A 19,676-nucleotide genomic window follows, 5' to 3' on the forward strand; every position below is an offset into this window, starting at 1 on the left:
GGGATTCTCGAATTGCGCTCGGATTTGGAATATCTATTTCGAGTCGGATTCAGAGTGGGGGTGATGTTTTGTTCTTATGCGGGTTACTTCAGTTTTGAATTTCGTCGGCTCTTGGATATTGGTAAAGCCCGATGCAGTGCCATCGGCTTTTGGAGGGTTGTCCGAGCAAGCAATTAAGTGATAAGGAACTTTATTCATTAAAGATAAAGTTTTTACAAGAGGAAGAGCCGATTTGACAAAGGGGCAAATCCTTCGGCTCAATATACGCTACAGTACTACTCCTACAGTACTACCTACATCTACCACCTGTAGGTACCTAGGTGCCTACGGCGCTTGGGGCTTCACGCCGGCATGTTTCCGCCGTCGCTGTCATCGCCGTCGTCGTCGCTGCCGCCGCTGTTGTCGGCGCTGCTGCCATCGCTGGCCTCGTCATCGCTGCTCCAGCCGCCGCTGCCGTTGCTTTCCTCCTTGCTATCCTCCTCGGAGGAGCCGAGGAATCGAAAGGCGCTTCCGGCCATTGGGTCGTCTTCGTCAGAGGAGGAGTCGATTTCCTCTTCCGAGGAGGAATCGACTTTGTCCCAGGAGAAGTGGTCGTCGCTACTCTCCTCCAGCTCTTCCTGGAACAGGAGCCAGAGGTCCTCGCCGTTGGTCTTGGGTTCGTCGTCTTCAGAAACGACCCCGAAGTCGAACTCCTCTGCATCCCAATGCAGAGGAGCGAGCGCCTCGTGTGCCGCCGTCAGGTTGTATCCAGCGTCGGCTCTTGGCTCTCGGAGATGGGGTCGAGGGAGGAGACGGAGGAACTCGAGGAAGAGGCAGAAAGAGGGGAGCCGATGGAATTGGAGCCAGAGAAGGAGGAGATCTCCATGGCTACAGGAGGTTTGGGTGCTCTGCGATGTTTGGCTGAGGGAGGAAGACGAGTTTGTGGTAAAAGGAGTCGATTCAGGGTGAGATTAAATAGAAAAAATTGAAGATGAATCAGCACTTTCACATTCTGCGAGAAGCCGGATGCAGAGACGTTGCGTCTTCTGTGGTGGTTTTAGTGCGTTTTAATGAGCGTCAACAGGAAGATGAAGCAATGAGATGGTTTTGGAATTATCATTGCCAAAACCAGAGGGCATGTGTTATCACCATAAATTAACAGGGTTAATTAATAGGCCGCAAGTGAGTTGGGCTTAATGCAAAAACTAAAGGAGGCTTACGAATCGGCTCCTGCGTGAGCGTTCGGGCCATATACCTTTAGGTTTAAGTTCAGTTTGAGTTAGAGATAGAGTCCAATATGGACACGTTAGTTTAGATTGTTTTCCAAGTCTCCGGACTATAAATATGTACCCTATGACATTTGTAAAGGAAGAACGTCATCATGTCTCGCAATAACAATTCTCGGCGCACCGCCACCCCTAATCCTAGGGTTTCATTCAAGTAAGCGCCATGCTGCCCTGATCACAAGTGATCAGGGCAGCATTATTCTTGCTTTTACCTTGGTATTACTCATACTGAAGAGTTTTTGATGGCGAGTAGTGCTAGTTATCTTGGTATTCATAGCATGACCTTTAGTAGATCTATCATGCTCTTGTTGTTTATCATCTACGAATATCATGTTATCTATGCGTGATCATGTATTAATCTTATACTAATTCTCGTTGTATAGAGTTAGTCGCGTAGAGATAACACCCTGCTTCTTTTCTATCTAGTAGATCTAATATGTTATGGTTTGTTCTTATACGTAAGAATCAGCCTAATATCTGCTAGTTTAGGCCTTGCAAACGGGTTGGACAATCCGGCGACGTATTAGATGCTTTGCCTTGATCTTAACAGGGATTGATCCGGGAATCGGCTTTTGCTTATTCTTAGGCCTCTATTCTGGTTAAAGTTTGGTTATCTATTACGCTCGTTAGGCCTAACTACGTGTAGGATGTTCCGATCTAGCAGTGAAGCTTTTACCGTCGTGGATTAGATTAACTAGATCTAATTGAAGTAGTTTTTGCAGTTATTTGCTTTATCTATTAATATCCAGATATGCAGATCTGATCTGACACCGGGACTCGATTGACTCTTTAAAGCCGATGCAAGAGTCATCCCGGGGAGCCGACCACGGCTCGGACTAATGTTTACACGTGTTTGTGCAAGTAGACAAATCGTCGAAAGCACGTTTGCACCTTCCTGATCGGATATAGGTCAGGTGGCACGCCCTGCATCTCCGGAAGCATCGGCGTGTGCCAGGATCTGGGCCGTTGACCGAGGGACTGGTGCCAGCCAGCGCCCCGGCAGCCTTCCGGCTCTTCGTGTTGCCTGTTGCTACTCATCGGTGGGTTTTGACCGACAACACAGGGTACGTACCTTTTTCAATTAAACTGTACTGCATGCTGCCGCACTTGCTTTGCACGCAACTCTACGTGAGAAGAACCGAATGAAGCTTTATTTCCTTTCACGAGAAAAGAAAATTAAATACTGTAAAAATACTGTTCTATTCGGCTAGCTGTGGCTGGTGCTGATTTGTTGTAAGAGAAAAATACTATTGGTTGGTTGGTGATTTAATGTGAGGGAAAAATAATACTGGTTGGCTGATAGCTGATACTGGTTTGAGGTGAAAGAAAAATATTATTGGCTGGCTAACAAACCAGCTGAACAAAGCAAATACACACAAGCTGTGTTTAGATGGGAGGAAAAGGTGAGAGAAAAAGTCGCATCGGTCACTGTAGCACATTGTAGAATTTTTCGTTTGTTTGTGGTAAATATTGTCCTACCACGACCTAACTAGGCTCAAAAAATTCGTCTCGCAACGTACATCAAAACTATACAATTAGTTTTTTTATTTAACTACATTTAGTACTCCATGCATAGATCATTTGGTATATCTAATGTTTCGATGTGATAGAGGATGTGATGGAAAGTTTGGAAAGTTTGTGAGATCTAAACACACCCACATAATACGACTTGTAACCCAGCCTGGTATGATGGAGCAATCAATGCATGAACTGTACCCACGGCGGTTGCCCAATCACCGACCACTGCGAATTGGAGCTGCTCCTGCAACGGAGGCAGCAGCGAGCAGCTAGCAGCGAGCCCTAACTCTGCGTCAGCGCTGGCCCGGCCCGCGACACCACTATGGCTGTGTTCCAAAATTTCTCTCCTCAAACTTCACTATTTATCTATCACATCAAATTTTTAATCTCATGTATGGAGCATTAAATATAAATAAATAAAAAACTAATTGCATAGTTTTGATGTACACGACGAGACGAATTTTTTGAGCCTATTTAGGTCATGGTTGGACAATAATTACCACAAACAAATAAAAAATATTACAGTGTGCTACAGTGTCCAATATGACTCTTTTTACTATTTTTATGGATCTAGGCCGTGTTTGGTTAGTTTTGATGGAATTTTTTCATCTTTGACCACTAATTTAGAGTATTAAATGAAGTCTATTTATAAAACCACCTCCACAATCCCCCGTGTAAATTGCGAGACGAATCTAATGAGGTCTTTAATCGCGTGATTAGAGGATGGTTAATGTAGCATCACCGTAGCAAATCATCAATTAATTACTGTCATTAGATTCATCTCAAAAAATTATATCAGTCCCTGAAAAGATTTTACAAATAGACTACATTTAGTACTCCATGCAGAAGTTAGTTGTTTTGTGAAATCTTAAAAAGACCGTTTACCGAACACGGCCCTAAACACAGCCCCTATTGGTGCGAGCAGAGCAGAGCAGGTCTGCGCGCCACCGTGCGCAGGCACACACCGCGAGCAGGATCGGACAGGGTCCTGCGCCTGGGCATGGCCCGCCATGATCTGAGGATAATCCCAAGGACGGTTCCTGATCTGCCGTTTTGCTGGCTTTGTTTAGTTCCACGAAAAGTTTTCAAAATTTTTCATTGACACACATCACATCGAATCTTACGATATATGTATGGAGTATTAAATATAATTAAAAAATATAACTAATTGCACAGTTTAGTTGTAAATGACGAGACAAATCTTTTGAGACTAATTACTCCATGATTAAACAATAGTTGCCAAATAAAACCGAAACGTACTACAACAACTTTTTTGTAAACTTTTCGTGAACTAAACACACCGCCTGCCGCATTTGCAGCAGCAAGGCCTGAATTTAAACGGTCGGCAGGCGAGCATCGGGGATCGTGCGCGGTGCTCGCTGCCGGCAGCGTCTGTCCAGGCTCCTCGGCCCGGCCCCTTCTCGCCGGCAGCGATATATTGAGCTCCAATCTGCCGAGGTTAAGGATGCAGGTTTTGGTGGGTCGACTCCATGACCCACTATCCAAAATTTAAAGATTGGGGTAAATATCCATCGGATCAATCTAAATAAATTCGGTATTCAGTAGTGCCAAATCTATTGGGTCTACTGGGTAACCCAACCACACGATACAATCGCATCGAAAGCTCCTAGATATTAAGTTATCCAGATCCACGTAATCTGCTAAGTTACACGCTGTGTTGGGCGTGGTACACGCTCACACCCAGCTCATTAGTTGCGTCCAATCGTGGACACAACGACTGCTGCAGAACCAGTGGCGAAGCCAGGAATGGAAGGCAGGGGGGCTAGTGACCCTTCTTCTTTCTTGTTCCCGCCCTTCCTTCATCAATGATCTCTAAAATTTTAGAGGGGGCTGGGGGGGGCTCCATGGAGTTTTAGGCAGTAGGGGGGCTGGAGCCCCCTCAGCCCCCGCCTAGATCCGCCCCTGTGCAGAACGTTGGTGCTGCTCGACGCTCACCATGGAGATGCTTCATTATTTCTTTGTTTCCTTTATTCTCCTATTTTTTCTCTTCCATGTTTTCTTTTATCTTTTTTTTATTCATCACGGGTTTTCTTTTCTCTACTTATCTGCTACATTTTTTCCTATTCATTCCAAAAAAAATTAAATCTATATTTTTATTTATTTTATTTCTTTTTTCTTTATTTACTCATATAATTTTCCTAACATTCTACGAGTAGATAGATATTTTATCTATTTTGTAATTTATATCATTCATCTTTATCTCTTATAATAATGGCCGCAAAAATCTTTATCATTCATTTTGTGTGGTTATATAGCACCTAAAGAAGTATTAGCACGTAGACAAGGGAATTATTAGGCCCAATATCTGCCACGAGCTAGGTATGCTTAGGCAGCATAGCTTTTTGACGTGATTGTCGGTACCCTGTAACAGGGATACCCACTCTTACTGCGGCAAGGCAGGACCCGCGTAGTTATCCGTAACTGCGCGCAAAGGACGGAGTAGCCAGGCCCCACGGGTCAGGCTCTTTCCTCACCAAGCCAATGGCCCCGGACCCGTCCTCCGCTTGGGGATGGGTCCGGGGACGCCACATGTCTCTAAGGAAGGAAAACTCCGAGCTGACAGCCGAGGCCTCGGACCCTCCATAGGGGTCCGGGACCTCCTGCGTCCATCCGGACCTCCCTTACCGCGTGGGGGTCCGGAGCCGCCACGTGACCAGGAGGCACGGGCGCGGACTCGTGCGCAAGTCTTCCGCTGGAAGACTCGCGCAACCACCGCATTTAATGGAGATGGTTGAGGCGTGCTCTGTCGCCGCGGCACGCGGGACAGCCTTTGTCAGGCCTCACTGTGCACCGCGTATTAAAAAGGTACACAGTGTAGCGGCCTGTGCCGCACCCGCGCAGAGCCCGTCTGCCGCATTAATTGGATACGACGGCACGGCACTTTTCCATCATGCCTCCTACGCCGCAAGCTACGCGGCCCGTTCAGCTACGTGGCAGGCAACGCCGCTAGCTATGCCTAGTGCCGCTCCGACAAGACAGCGCCTGGACACGCCGGACGGAGGATTCCGGGAGCAGGCAATGGAATCCAGAAGAGGGATCTCCTTCGCCTGCGACACCATAATTATGAATAGTACGTTATCTTGTACTTCATCGTTGGGCCCACCTGTCGGGGTCCCAACGGCCATGTACGCGCCCCCTTTGAGATATAAAAGAGAGGCGCTCGCTGTACACAACAGGCCAAACAGGCACTCCAGACACACACAAGCTCTCGCGGACTCTCTCGAGGCAAGGCAATACAACACACAGTGGACGTAGGGTATTACGCTCCGGCGGCCCGAACCACTCTAATCCCGCTGTGTTCATCGTGTTCTTGAGCCAGATCGAACTAGGATTAGCTAACCCCTGAGTACACACCCTCTGGGCTTAGGAGGGTGCCTTCCGCCACCCGGCTGTGGTTTGCAGCACCACGACATTTGGCGCGCCAGGTAGGGGGACTAGTTGGTCGCAGTTCATCTCTTCCCCGTCTCCATGGTTCGTGTGGATGACATGGAGATGACGGAGGGTGTGGCGTCCTCCACGCCACACGCTGCTTGACGGCAAGGGACAGGGCAACTGTGCCTGTGGGGTAGGCACCGTCGGCGGCAGCGCGCGCTGCTCGACGGCAAGGGATAGGGCGGCCGTCACGGGCCCCCTCGTAGGCTGCGAACGGCGGAGCACTGGCGGCGGCTAGGGAGTTGTTTCGCAACCCTCCGGCTGCTACAGCCTCGCCAGACACCCTGAGGCAGTGGCGGGACGACGTTGACCATCTCCTCCATCTGGCTCAGGCCTTCCCCAGTTCTGCAAGGACTGGGCAACGACCTCCGCCCGGCAATGCGGTGGTACCCTACCACCAGCGCCAGGGCGGTGCGTCGGCATCTGTGCGCTCCCCCACCGTGAGGGGTGCACGGACAGAAGACTTGCGGGCGGAGCTCAGCCGCCGGCACGCGGGAGAAGATGCCCGCATCTCCGCCGAGAGGGCGCGAGAGTGCCGTCTCAACATTGAGGGACGCAACCTCAGCGCCGACATGGACGTGGCAGCACCCAAGCCTCCAGTGAATGCCCGGATACAGGCGTGCGCCCCGGTGGCTGGGGTGGGCTGCGCTGCGCTGGCAGAGCACCTCCGCGCGGTGGCATGGCCGTCCAAGTTCCGCCCGCACCTGCCGGAGAAGTACGACGGTACCACTAACCCGTCGGATTTCCTGCAGGTGTACGTTACCGCCATCACAGCAGCTGGTGGTAATGACGCCGTCATGGCGAGCTACTTTCATGTAGCCTTGTCTGGGCCAGCCCGGACTTGGCTCATGAACCTCACACCTGGGACGATCCAGTCCTGGGAGGAGCTCTATGCGAGGTTCACAGCGAACTTCGCCAGCGCATATCAGCAGCATGGTGTGGAGGCACACCTTCACGCCGTGAGGCAAAAACCCGAAGAAACGCTCCGGGCCTTCATCTCGCGCTTCACCAAGGTACGGGGTACCATTCCTCGTATCTCCGATGCATCTATTATCACTGCTTTCCGCCAGGGGGTACGTGACGAGAAGATGCTCGAGAAGCTGGCGACGCACGAGGTGGAAAGCGTTACTACGCTTTTCTCCCTGGTAGACAAGTGTGCCAGGGCCGCTGAGGGCCGTGCATGGCACTCAGCCCCCCAAGACGGAGACACCAAGGCTGGTGGCTCCGGTGCTACCGCTCAGGGCGGTGGCAAGAAGAAGACGAACAAGAACCGGAGTTGCGGGGAGCCGCATTCTGGTGGACTAGTCGTTGCAGCAGCAGCACCAGCGGTGGCGCCGGCGGCTGCAGCAGCGGCCCGGGGCCAGAATGCACATGGCAAACGCCCTCGCCCGCAAGGTGGAAGCGGAGGTTCATGCCCAGTGCATCCCACCGCTCGCCACAGCGCCGCTGACTGCCGCGAGATCCAGAAGCTCCGAAGCGGGTCAGTTGACGGTGTGAGCAGTCCTCCAAGGACGGATCACCCCCTCCTCGCCAGCGGCCTGGCAAGGAGAAGGCCTCCGACAGCGGAGCCGCTGCTGGGGAGAAGGAGCTAGGGTACCAGTCCCCCGCTCGGGAGCTGAAGGGCGTCTACCACGACGACGACTCCGATTCCGACAACGGCGACCACCGCAAGAAGTTGTACGTAATGTACGGCGGAAGCTGGGAGCTTGTCTCCCGGCGGGACGCGAAGACCCTTCGCCGAGAGGTCCTTTCGGTGAAGCCAGGGGTCCCGAAGGCGGCGCCGCACCAGAGGTGGATGAACACCACCATCTCTTTCGGGCCATCCGACTGCCCGGAGAATATGGCTGGGGCTGGTGTACTACCTCTAGTCACCGCCCCTGTCATATCCAACGTGAGGCTCTATCACGTGCTGATCGACGGGGGGGCTGGCCTCAACATCATCAGCTATGCAGCGTTCAAGCAGCTGCATATCCCGGAGTCCAAGCTGACTCCCTCTCGCTCATTCTCCAGAGTGGGCCCACATCCGGTGTTCCCTCTGGGGAGCATCACACTGCCGGTCACATTCGGGACCAGGGAGAACTTCCGCACAGAGAGTGTTCTGTTCGATGTTGCGGAGGTGAACCTCCCGTTCAACGCCATCATTGGCCGGCCGGCACTCTACCGCTTCATGGCCATTCCTCATTACGGGTATTTGGTCTTGAAGATGCCTTCCCCTGCCGGTGTCCTCACCGTGTAGGCCGACCGCACCGCTGCTGTCGCTGCAGTCAAGAGACTGCATGCTCTGGCGGCGGAGGCAGCACGTTACGAGAAGGACCCATCCCCCTCGCAACCCAGGGCGCCTGCAAAGACACCCAGGGTTCAGCCGTCCGATCCGGACGATCTCCCCGTGAAGACAATCCAGATCGAGGCGAACTCCTCCGCGACCACCCGCATCGCGGGGAACCTGGAGGAGAAATAGGAAGACGCGCTCATCGCTTTCCTCCGGGCAAATGTCGATGTGTTCGCCTGGGAACCGTCGCAGATGCCCGGGATCCCTAGGGAAGTGATCGAGCACAATCTGAGGATCTACCCCGACGCCACGCCGGTGCGCCAGAAGCCTCGGAAGCAGTCTGTGGAGCGGCAGAACTTCATCCGCGAAGAAGTTTGCAAGCTCCTACACGCTGGCTTCATCGAGGAGGTCCACCACCCCGAGTGGTTGGCCAACCCGGTCGTCGTCCCAAAGGCCAATGGGAAGCTTCGGATGTGCATCGACTACACTAGCCTCAACAAGGCATGTCCTAGAGACCCCTATCCTCTTCCACGTATCGATCAGATCGTGGACTCCACCTCCGGGTGTGACCTTTTGTCTTTCCTAGATGCGTACTCTGGTTTTCACCAGATTCAGATGTCTAGAGAGGATAGGAAGCATACTGCCTTTGTAACAGTATATGGGCTTTATTGCTACATTGTCATGCCGTATGGTTTAAGGAATGCCTTACCCACGTTTGTACGAGCTATGAACAAAACCTTCTGTAATTTAATTAGAGATATTGTTGAGTTGTATGTTGATGACATTGTGGTCAAGACCAAGGTAGGGTCTACACTAGTGGAGGACCTGTCCCTTGTCTTCGACCGGCTCCGCGCCACGCGCACGAAGCTAAACCCCGAGAAGTGCATCTTCGGCATCTCAGCGGGGAAGCTACTGGGTTTCCTGGTCTCTCATCGAGGCATCGAGGCAAACCCTGCCAAGATCAAGGCGATCGAAGCGATGAGGCCTCCCGGCCGCATCAAGGACGTCCAGAAGCTTACTGGATCTCTCGCCGCTCTTAGCCGCTTCATATCGAGGCTGGCTGAGAGGGCCCTCCCCTTCTTCAAACTATTGAGGAGGTCCGGTTCATTCTATTGGACCAAACAGGCTGAGCAAGCCTTCCAGGAACTGAAGCAGCACCTCACCTCACTGCCAGTATTGGTGGCTCCAGAGCCTGGTGAGCCGTTGTTTCTGTATCTTGCTGCGTCTGCGAAAGCGGTCAGCATGGTGCTGGTCGCCGAAAGGACAGAGCAAACTCGCCGGGGGGACACCAGGGTCTCCCCGGCCAAGGATGGTGAGCCGGACCCCAGACACGGGGGCCCGTCAGCCTCACCTCTGCCTGAAGCTCTAGAGCCCGGACAAGGGGGTCCGGAGGAGCCTCGTATCAGTGGGAGCCCAGGACCGCTGGGGGCCCAAGGACCTGACGTGGAGGATAAGGGCGAACCGGACCCGCTCACCAGGGTCCGGACCATCCAAAAGCTAGTCTACTACGTCAGCGAAGTCCTCCACAAGGCAAAGGCCAGGTATCTTGAGACACATAAGCTTATTTATGCGATACTTATTGCGTCCAGGAAACTGCGCCACTACTTCCAGGCACACCGAGTTGTTGTAGTGACCTCTTATCCGCTAAGAGCGATCCTGCACAACTCCAACGCCACGGGCAATATCGCCAAGTGGGCAGCAGAGCTGGCTGAGTTCCAACTGGACTTCCAGCCTCGCCACGCAGTCAAGAGCCAGATCCTGGCAGACTTCATAGCGGAATGGACTCCTTCCCCAAGTAATTCTAGGGGTCTGGACTTTAACGCCGGACCCCCGGAGCCGGAACTCAGGACACCAGTCTTCACCGAGCCCCACTGGACACTCTTCTTCGACGGGTCTACCCGCGAGAAGTGGGCTGGAGCTGGTGTGGTCCTCATCGACCCAGACGGAGATCAGCTGAAGTACATGGTGTACCTTGAGTTCAAGGCCACCAACAACATGGCAGAGTACGAAGCTCTGATCTTTGGTCTGACGCAAGCCCTGTCTCTGGGGGTCCGGCGGCTTCTGGTGAAGAGGGACTCTCAGCTAATCATCAAGCAGGTCCGAGGGGATTGCAGCTGCAACAATCCCCAGCTCGCGGCATACCTCATACACGAGAGGAAGCTCGAGAAGGACTTCAACGCCTTGGAACTGCAACACGTTCCCCGCGAACTCAACTCAGCAGCGGATGATCTCTCCACGAGAGCATCTACCTGGGCATCCGTGCCCGAGGGCGTCTTCGAAAGACGGCTGCTGAGACCTACCGCCCAGCCTGCCGAGACCTACCGCCCAGCCTGCCAAGCTGGGTGAAGGGGGTCATGCTAGCACCTCGAAGCTAACAGTCCCGGCGGCATTCCACCTATGGTGCCCGACCTGGGCTGTGTGATCTATTGAGGTTCCTGGAGACCTCATTGAGCCACCCCCACCTGCTCAGGGAACTCCTGATGCATGGATCTCCGAGATCCGGGGCTACCTGAAAGATAACATCCTCCCTGATGACGATGTGTCCGCTGAGCGCATAGTCCGATTGGCTAAACGCTACGCAATGGTAGAAGGGGATCTCTACCGCCGTGGCGCCAATAGTGTCCTCATGCGATGCATCTCCCAGGGAGAGGGCCGCGAGTTGCTCGCGGAGATCCATGGAGGCGAGTGTGGAAGTCATTCCTCATCTCGCACGCTTGTTGGCAAGGCCTTTCGGCATGGTTTCTACTGGCCAACAGCACTCCAGGATGCGGCTGAGCTGGTAAAATCCTGCAAAGTATACCAGTTCCATGCAAAGCAAATACACACACCGGCTCAAGCTCTGCAAATGATTCCGCCTTCATGGCCATTTGCCGTGTGGGGTGTGGATATCCTGGGGCCATTCCCCCGGGCCGTCGGCGGGTACCAGTTCCTCTACATCGCCATCGACAAGTTCACAAAGTGGCCGGAGGTTACCCCTGTGGTGAATATCAAAAAGAAATTAGCAGTCACATTCCTCAAATCCATTATGTGCAGATTTGGCATCCCAAACCACATCATCGCGGACAACGGGACCCAATTCAAAAGCAGACTCTTCCAAGAGTACTGCGAGGACATCGGCATCCAGCTATACTTTGCGTCTGTGGCACATCCCCACAGCAATGGACAGGTTGAGAGAGCGAATGCAGAGATCCTCAGGGGACTCAAAACCCGCACCTACAACTGCTTGAAAAAGCATGGTGCCAAATGGGTTGATGAGCTTCCATGTGTACTATGGGGCAACCGGACCACACCCAGCCGAGCCACCGGGGAGACTCCGTTCTTCCTGGTCTACGGGGCTGAAGCATGCCTTCCCCCAGAAATTCACCTGGGCTCACCACAGGTCCAGGCTTTTGACGAATCCATGCAGGAACAGCTGCGGCGTGACGACGTGGACTTCATTGACGAACGAAGGTGGCGAGCAGCAATCCGAAATGCACATTACAACCAGGCGCTCAGGCGCTATCATCAACAGTTCGTGCACAGTAGGGAGCTCCGGGCTGGTGACCTCGTCCTCAGACGGATTCTGAATCGAGCAGGGCTCCGCAAACTTTCCCCCAGCTGGGAGGGGCCCTTCAAGGTTACAGAGGTGTGCCAGCCCGGATGCGTTCGCCTCGCCATAGAAGATGGAGTGTCGCTGCCCAACCCATGGAACATAGAGCATCTGCGTAAGTTTTACACCTAGACAGAGCAGAGAAATAAACTTTTCCTTTGTAATAAGTTATAGTTAGCGTGCGGCCCAGAGCGGTTGGGGGCCACCCTCGTAAACCCGACCTCTGGCATCCATTGCACCGTCGGCTAACGCGCGGCTCAGAGCGGTAGAGGTCCGACCTCGTAAACCCGGCCTCTGGCATCCATCGCGCAAGGCCATGTACATCAAGATTGCAAAGGAAAGATTTTCTCCCAGTTCTGTCTTTGTGTCAAAATTTAATTTCGCATTCTGATTCTCAAGATTTTACCTTTCTAACCCTCGCGTGGACCTCTACTCTTGTTGCTACAACTAAGATCTGTATTGAGTCGCTGGACTGCCGTACAGATCCGGGCCCTCTTGCTGCTGGGAGAGAGGTCCGGACCCCTAAGAACCAGCTCTGGAGAGGGGGTACTTGTTTCCTGGAGTGGTCCGGAGCCCTGTGTAGCCGCTTAGCTGGTTCCGTACCCAAAGCCTACACACTCCACCACCCTGTAACGAGTGCCCTAGTACCCAGGGCTGGGTAATTAGGGGCCTGGACCTCGTTCCAGCTCAAGAGTTGGCTTCCTAAGTCCTACACGGCATGTCCAGCCCTATATCTCAAAGGATCGAGTACAACAAAGTGACCTCACCCACGGCTGCGAAGGGTCTGGGACGATGAAGCCAGGTCCGGAAAGATTGTGCTGTTTCCTGGAGTGGTCCGGAGCCCTGTGTAGCGCCTTAGCCTGGTTCCGTACCCTAAGCCTACGCACTCCACCACTCTATAACAAGCACTGAGCTACCTAGACCAGTGCATCTAGAGCCCGGATCTGGTACCAGCCTGGGACTGGTCCAGGATGAGTCCCGCGGGCCTGCTACTAAGCTGTAACTTTGAAGTGGTACACAGGTTAAGCCCTGACTGGTGGTAGCCAGCCTCAAACCATTGAGCCTTCCTACCAGGGGGTCCTGGCATCCGCTTCAAAGGTTTCATGTAGATCAAGGTCCAGTCTCAATGGTAGACAGACTCAAAACAACTGAGTCTATCTCCCAGGGGCCCCGAAGCATCCGCTTTGTCCCAGACATCATGAATGGATTCTGCATGCGTCAAACAGCTAAGTTGCAGTATCATTACTACCGTATAAGCGAATTTGATTCTTCTCTCTGTAGTTCTGTATGCTACACAGGGAACAAGACGCTTGCTCGCCTTGCAAACTATGCGACACCTATGCCCATGGAGGTCCGGAGTATCTTCTACGGCTCAGGTGGCAGACATGTCCAAACAACTGAACCTATCCGCCAGGGGGCCAGGGCGCCGGGGTGCTGCATACCGCAAATCATCAACTGACAAATAGCTAAGTTGAAGTTTTCTTCTATTTCAAAAATTTCAACTAGTACAAGGTTTGTTACATAACGCAAAAGATACAAAGATACAAAGCCCAGCTCAAGGGTCTGCAGGCTCCCGCTTGAAGTAGGCGGCAATGAAGTCGACGACCTCCCGCACGCTGTCCCGAGCGGCGGCCTCTGTCTCCGTCTCCGCGACAAGACCATCGACCACGGGCGTCAGCGAGATGGCCGGGTCGTGGCTCCGGAGGCAGGTCAGGATGTGCTCCGCCACCATCCGGATCAGCTCATGGCCCTCGGCTTCGAGCTGACCAGCAAGGACCGGCTCTAGACGCCGGAGCCTATCCGATGCAGAACTCAGCACTGGGAGGGCGTCGGCTATCGAAGCTGGTGGCTCTGCCACCTGGATTGGGCTCATTCCAAGTGGCACCAGTGCTAGGCTCGCTTCGGCCGCCCAGTCAGCGATCCACTGGGCCTCCACGCGCTGGTTCTCCTGGTGCTTCCGGACCGCCTCCTGGACCGCCTCTTGCATCCGGGAGTCCAGAGCTGCCTTGGCCACCTCCACCTCACGGGACCTCTCCTCGAGCTCGGCCTTCCTCTTGTCCGACCACTCCTTCAGCTTCTTGAGGGAGTCCCGCTGGTGCCCAAGTTCCTTCTCTATGCCGGTGGCGTGGGACTCCCGCATGGAGAGGGACTTCCGGTCCTCCTCCAGCTCCGCCTCGGCAACGGCCAGCTTGCTGGCCCTCTCCTCCAGTTGTTTCTGCCACCCAGCCAGGGTCCCAGAGAGCTCGTCCAGCTCCTGCCTGCGGATCTCGAGACCCTGGCTGCGGGTCTCAAGCTCAGACTGCTGGGCAGCAAGCCGACTCTCGAGGTCGGACCGCTGAGCCGCGAAGCTAACAACCTCCAGGGCGAAGGTCTCCTCCCGCTGGGCCAGGACCTTCTCCCGGCTTGACACTGCAAGCTCCCGGTTGAACACCTTCAGAAGGTTGGCTCGATAGGCCTCTTGGTCGGCTTTGAGCTTTGACCGAGCTTCCGCAGCACGGGAGGCTTCCGCCTTCGTGTGCGCTTCCAGGCGGGTGTGCCAGTAGGAGAGGCGCTGGCGTTCGCTCTCCAGGGCAGACCACTCCCGCCGGAAGGCCGCCTCGGCGGAAGAGGTTGCATCCTCTATCGACCGCCGGACCTGGATCAGCACCTGGGGAAGGGGAGTCGCTTCCTCCTCCGGGGGTTGGAGCTGCAGGAGCTGCCTGCCAAAGACCACCTCCAACTCCTCCTCTGCAACAGGACCGGAGCTGGAGGTGGGAGCTTCCGGTACAGACATCGGGGCCTCAGTAGACGTTGTGCCCGCAGCGGCTATGCCCAGCACCGGCGCCCCCGCCCCCGCCGTATCAGGTGCGGCTGCGCCCAGCTCCGGCGCCGCCGCTGCGTCGGGCGCGGCTGCGCCCAGCACCAGCGCCTCCGCCGCTGCTGCATCGGCCGCGGCTCCGCCCAGCACCATCGCCTCCGCCGCCACTGCATCGGCCGCGGCTGCGCCCAGCCCCGGCGTCTCCGCCGCCGCTGCGTCAGACGCAGCTGCGCCTAGCACTGGCGCCTCCGCTGCCGCTGCGTCTGCTGCACCCGTCGCCACCGCGTCGGGCACCACCGGGCTAGCAGAGGTCGCTGCACCTGAGGTTCCCGCTCCCGCCGTCGCTCCCGCTGTCGTCGCAGAGGTCCCGGTCGCCTGGGCACTAGCCGACGAGCCAGCGATAGTAGAAGAACTGCTGGGGCGAGGAGCCCTGGCAACAAAGTGGAGAAGCCTTCAGTAAAAAGCAGAGCACCTGGCAGAAGGGAACAGAGCAGGATAACACTAACCCGGAAGTGCCGGGTACCCAGCGTCCTCGGAGGCCCGACCTCCGCTCCTGCTGTTGCTGCTGCTCCCGTGGCTGCTGCTGCTGCTGTTGCTGCCGGCGGGAGGTATCTCTCGGCGGCGATGGTGGCGGCGCAGTCGCCCCAGAGGACCCACGAGTGCCGGCGGCCCGGGAGCTACCCTGGCCCGCGCCCTCAGCGGTCCTCTGACGCTTCGCGGTGGGCTCCGTGACCAGGGTCCCGTCGCCCCTGAGTAACCTGCGCTGGCCTGCGTCTCCTGACGATGTACCGGAGCTGCCCCGCACCTGGCTGGAACCGGCTGTGGCGGTGCTACTGGCCACAGCCTGCTTCCCCTTCGTAGTAGGCCCGGACCCCGCGGTGCTCAGCGTAGCTTGATCCCCGGACGCGCCAGGGATCCAAAGTCCACGGTTCGGATCGCCTCCGGTCTGGCGTGGGGCCAGCCCCCCGTTGTCAAGAGTTGGCAGGGTAGCCAGCACCGCCACCCTCGCGGAGTCCTCGCAGAGGGGGACAATACCCTGGGGGAGGATCAGGTTTTCCGGGATGAAGGCGTCCCCCATCACAGCCCGCACCAGGACCTCCAAGGCTTCCTGAGTCATGTCGCTCCCCTCTCCGCGGTGGGTCCTGCTGCAGTCGTTGAGGCCGGTGAAGCTCCAAGTGGGGCGCGGGCGCTGCTTCAGGGGGGCGATCCAGCGCTTCAGGAAATCTCCGAGCACGTGCCATGAGGTGAGGCCGCTCTCCGCCAGCGACCTGATCTTGCCCAGCACAGAGTCGAATTCCGGCTGCAGGGACGGCTTGGCCCTCCAGGATCCACAGTCGGTGGCAGGTCCCTCGGTCGGCAGGGCGAGGCGCTCGTTGGCTTCGGTGGTGGCGATCACCCAATCCCTGCGCCACTCCTCCCACTTCCCACCAGTAAGGCCGGGAATGTAAGGCTCCGGCAGGTCACTCCTCATCTGGAAGTAGTAGCCCCCCCACTTCATCCTTGCTCCTTCCGGACTTCACCAGGACGAAGAAGTAGCGGAAGAGGATGACGCAGGGCCGCACTCCCATGAACATCTCGCACAAATGCACGAAGATGGACGTCAGGAGGAGGGAGTGGGGCGTCAGGTGCTGAAGTTGGAGGCCGAAGTCTTCCAGCAGCAGTAGCAGGAACGAAGAGATTGGCAACCCCACACCGGTGGAGATGTGCGAGGTGAATAGCACAAACTCCCCGGCGCGGAGGTTGCCAAGGGGAACCGAGCCTACTCGGACCCCCCAGCCGGTCTCCTGAGCGCTCCACCCAAGCAGGCGGCGCACCGTGTTCAACTCCTCCTCGGACTGGAAACGGCGGGGAGGAGCAAGGGATGCCATCTCTCTGTGGAGGTGAGGAGCAGCCTGCGTGGGGGAGCAAGGGGCAAGGAAAGCTCGAAGGCAAAGGGGCGCAAAGGTTGGAAGGAAGAAGGCGAATGCGGGAAAGTAACCGCGGTATATGGTTCTCCCCGTTATAAAGCCTGACTCAACCGGCGCGCCCCAGAACTGTCACTGGAACCCAAGTGACGCCCGCACCTGGTGTTAACTGCCCAGTCCCTGACAAGGGGGCCCAGGCCCATCTGTCAGGGTGGGCGGGTAACCAACAAAGGTGTGAAAAGGCGGGATCTGAACCATCGCCCACACGTGAAGCGAGGCGGAAACTGAGCTGGCGTGCGCGTATTAAGCGATGGCGTGGCCGAGCTTTTCGGGAACTGCGCCGGTGGTAAATGTACCGTTTACTCCGGCCGCAACAATGCCGAGCGTCGCGCGCGTGACAAGGTGAACCACTGTGCGTGGGGGCCATGAGTCAGTAAGCCGTTGCGATGTGATGAGGCAGCAAACAACCCAACAGATGGTCAAAGCCGGTCAAGGCCCCTGCAGTAAGAAGCTTCAAGCTATGCAGAGCCAAATCTCAGTAGTGGCCCCACCTGCGGGTTCGTACCTCCCCCAAGGTGGGCCCGGGGGCCACTGTTGGTACCCTTTAACAGGGATACTCACTCTTACTGCGGCAAGGCAGGACCCGCGTAGTTATCCGTAACTACGCGCAAAGGACGGAGTAGCCAGGCCCCACGGGTCAGGCTCTTTCCTCACCAAGACAATGGCCCCGGACCCGTCCTCCGCCTGGGGATGGGTCTGGAGACGCCACATGTCCCTAAGGAAGGAAAACTCCGAGCTGACAGCCGAGGCCTCGGACCCCCCATAGGGGTCCGGGACCTCCTGCGTCCATCCGGACCTCCCTTACCGCGTGGGGGTCCGGAGCCGCCACGTGACCCGGAGGCACGGGCGCGGACTCGTGCGCAAGTCTTCCGCTGGAAGACTCGCGCAACCACCGCATTTAATGGAGATGGTTGAGGCGTGCTCTGTCGCCGCGGCACGCGGGACAGCCTTTGTCAGGCCTCACTGTGCACCGCGTATTGCCAAGGTACACAGTGTAGCCGCCTGTGCCGCACCCGCGCAGAGCCCGTCTGCCGCATTAATTGGATACGACGGCACGGCACTTTTCCATCATGCCTCCTACGCCGCAAGCTACGCGGCCCGTTCAGCTACGTGGCAGGCAACACCGCTAGCTATGTCTAGCGCCGCTCCGACAAGACAGCGCCTGGACACGCCGGACGGAGGATTCCGGGAGCAGGCAATGGAATCCAGAAGAGGGATCTCCTTCGCCTGCGACACCATAATTATGAACAGTATGTTATCTTGTACTGCATCGTTGGGCCCACCTGTCGGGGTCCCAACAGCCATGTACGCGCCCCCTTTGAGATATAAAAGGGAGGCGCTCGCTGTACACAACAGGCCGAACAGGCTCTCCAGACACACACAAGCTCTCGCAGACTCTCTCGAGGCAAGGCAATACAACACACAGTGGACGTAGGGTATTACGCTCCGGCGGCCCGAACCACTCTAATCCCGCTGTGTTCATCGTGTTCTTGAGCGAGATCAAACTAGGACTAGCTAACCCCTGAGTACACACCCTCTGGGCTTAGGCGGGTGCCTTCCGCCACCCGGCTGTGGTTTGCAGCACCACGACAGTGAGCTACGGTGTAGCTTTTTGACGTGAGCTACGGTGACATGAGCGCACACACAGGTATCAGAGCAGTGGGCTTCGTGCATGATTTTATTATTTTTATTTGTTGCGCGGTCCATTTGATCATTTATTTTTTTCCTTTACTCTTTTATGTGGTTATTTTTCTTCCTCTTTTTCATTCCTTATTTCTTGATTTATTTCTAATAGTATTTTAAGTATTTTCATGTGATGTATTTAATTGATCTCTATTTTATAATTTATAGTACTTGATAATATCTTTTTTCTTTGTATTCGTTCTTAATAAATACAAACTTTATAATGGTTACAACATTGATTTCTCGGTTCGGTTTTTAGACTAATTTTTCCAGTCATTTTGACTCATTTTTTCGCAATATTCGTATATCAAATGTCCTTGATGCTTAATGTTTTGTTCTTGGTACATTATTATTTGTTTGGTATATTTAATGTTTATTTGTAAAAATAATTATTTGTTTGTGTTGTTAAATCTTTTGTTCCAAGATCCAAAATTTATTATTTGATATTAAAAAATACTTTTAAAAATATATCATGCAAATATAGACAAATAAATGATTCTTTTCTCTTTTTTGGATCATGTCATGTTTGTGGGTTTATGGGCCATTTAATCTAGGCCTTCGGTTGAGGTTGCCACAGGCGCGGTTAGGTGTCATCTTAGGCGTCATTAGCGCCAACCATCACCTGAAGCACGATTAATTTCCCCCAAGAGAGCATGTGCTATTGGGTCCAATTTTAGACCAGTTACCAACTTTTTTTTCACCCTTTTTCCGCATGCATGCATGCATGCATGCAGGTGAAGACAAAATTTATGAAATCACCCACATGCAAGAGGAGTTCATACTAAACTATAAATCTTAAACTATGCATTCAAATTAAATTTTGATTGCACTATTATCTTTTTCATGTCAAGATCTTCAAAAAAAAGATTACACTTTGTCTATGTTTGCATGATATTATTAAAAAGTAATTTTTAGTACTAAATAATTAATTTTAAATATTGGGGATAAATATTTTAACAAAAAGAACAAATGATTATTTTCCACGAACAAAAAATTTAAACATGACAAACACTCACTTTTTATCGTATAGGATAAATAATGAAAAATGAATATCTTGACAAATGGATCAATGCTGAACAATTTAATCTACAAAGCGAATAAATAATATGATATTACGAACGCATTAATTATACACAGA

The 19,676-nt window shown here is 54.2% G+C and overlaps 1 protein-coding gene across 1 annotated transcript; it reads right to left on the minus strand.

The window, feature by feature from the left end:
- Positions 1 to 341: 341 nt before the first annotated feature.
- On the minus strand, positions 342 to 16,008 carry LOC120662763. Its single transcript, XM_039941842.1, has 4 exons — positions 15,927 to 16,008; positions 14,125 to 14,503; positions 1,200 to 1,234; positions 342 to 694 (listed from the first exon to the last, which is right to left on the minus strand). The coding sequence occupies exons 1-4, from the start codon at positions 16,006 to 16,008 to the stop codon at positions 342 to 344; spliced, it is 849 nt and encodes a 282-aa protein (XP_039797776.1).
- Positions 16,009 to 19,676: the final 3,668 nt, after the last annotated feature.

The sequence above is a fragment of the Panicum virgatum genome, chromosome 2N, assembly GCF_016808335.1.
Source record: "Panicum virgatum strain AP13 chromosome 2N, P.virgatum_v5, whole genome shotgun sequence".
In the NCBI taxonomy this organism is placed as follows: Eukaryota; Viridiplantae; Streptophyta; class Magnoliopsida; order Poales; family Poaceae; genus Panicum; species Panicum virgatum.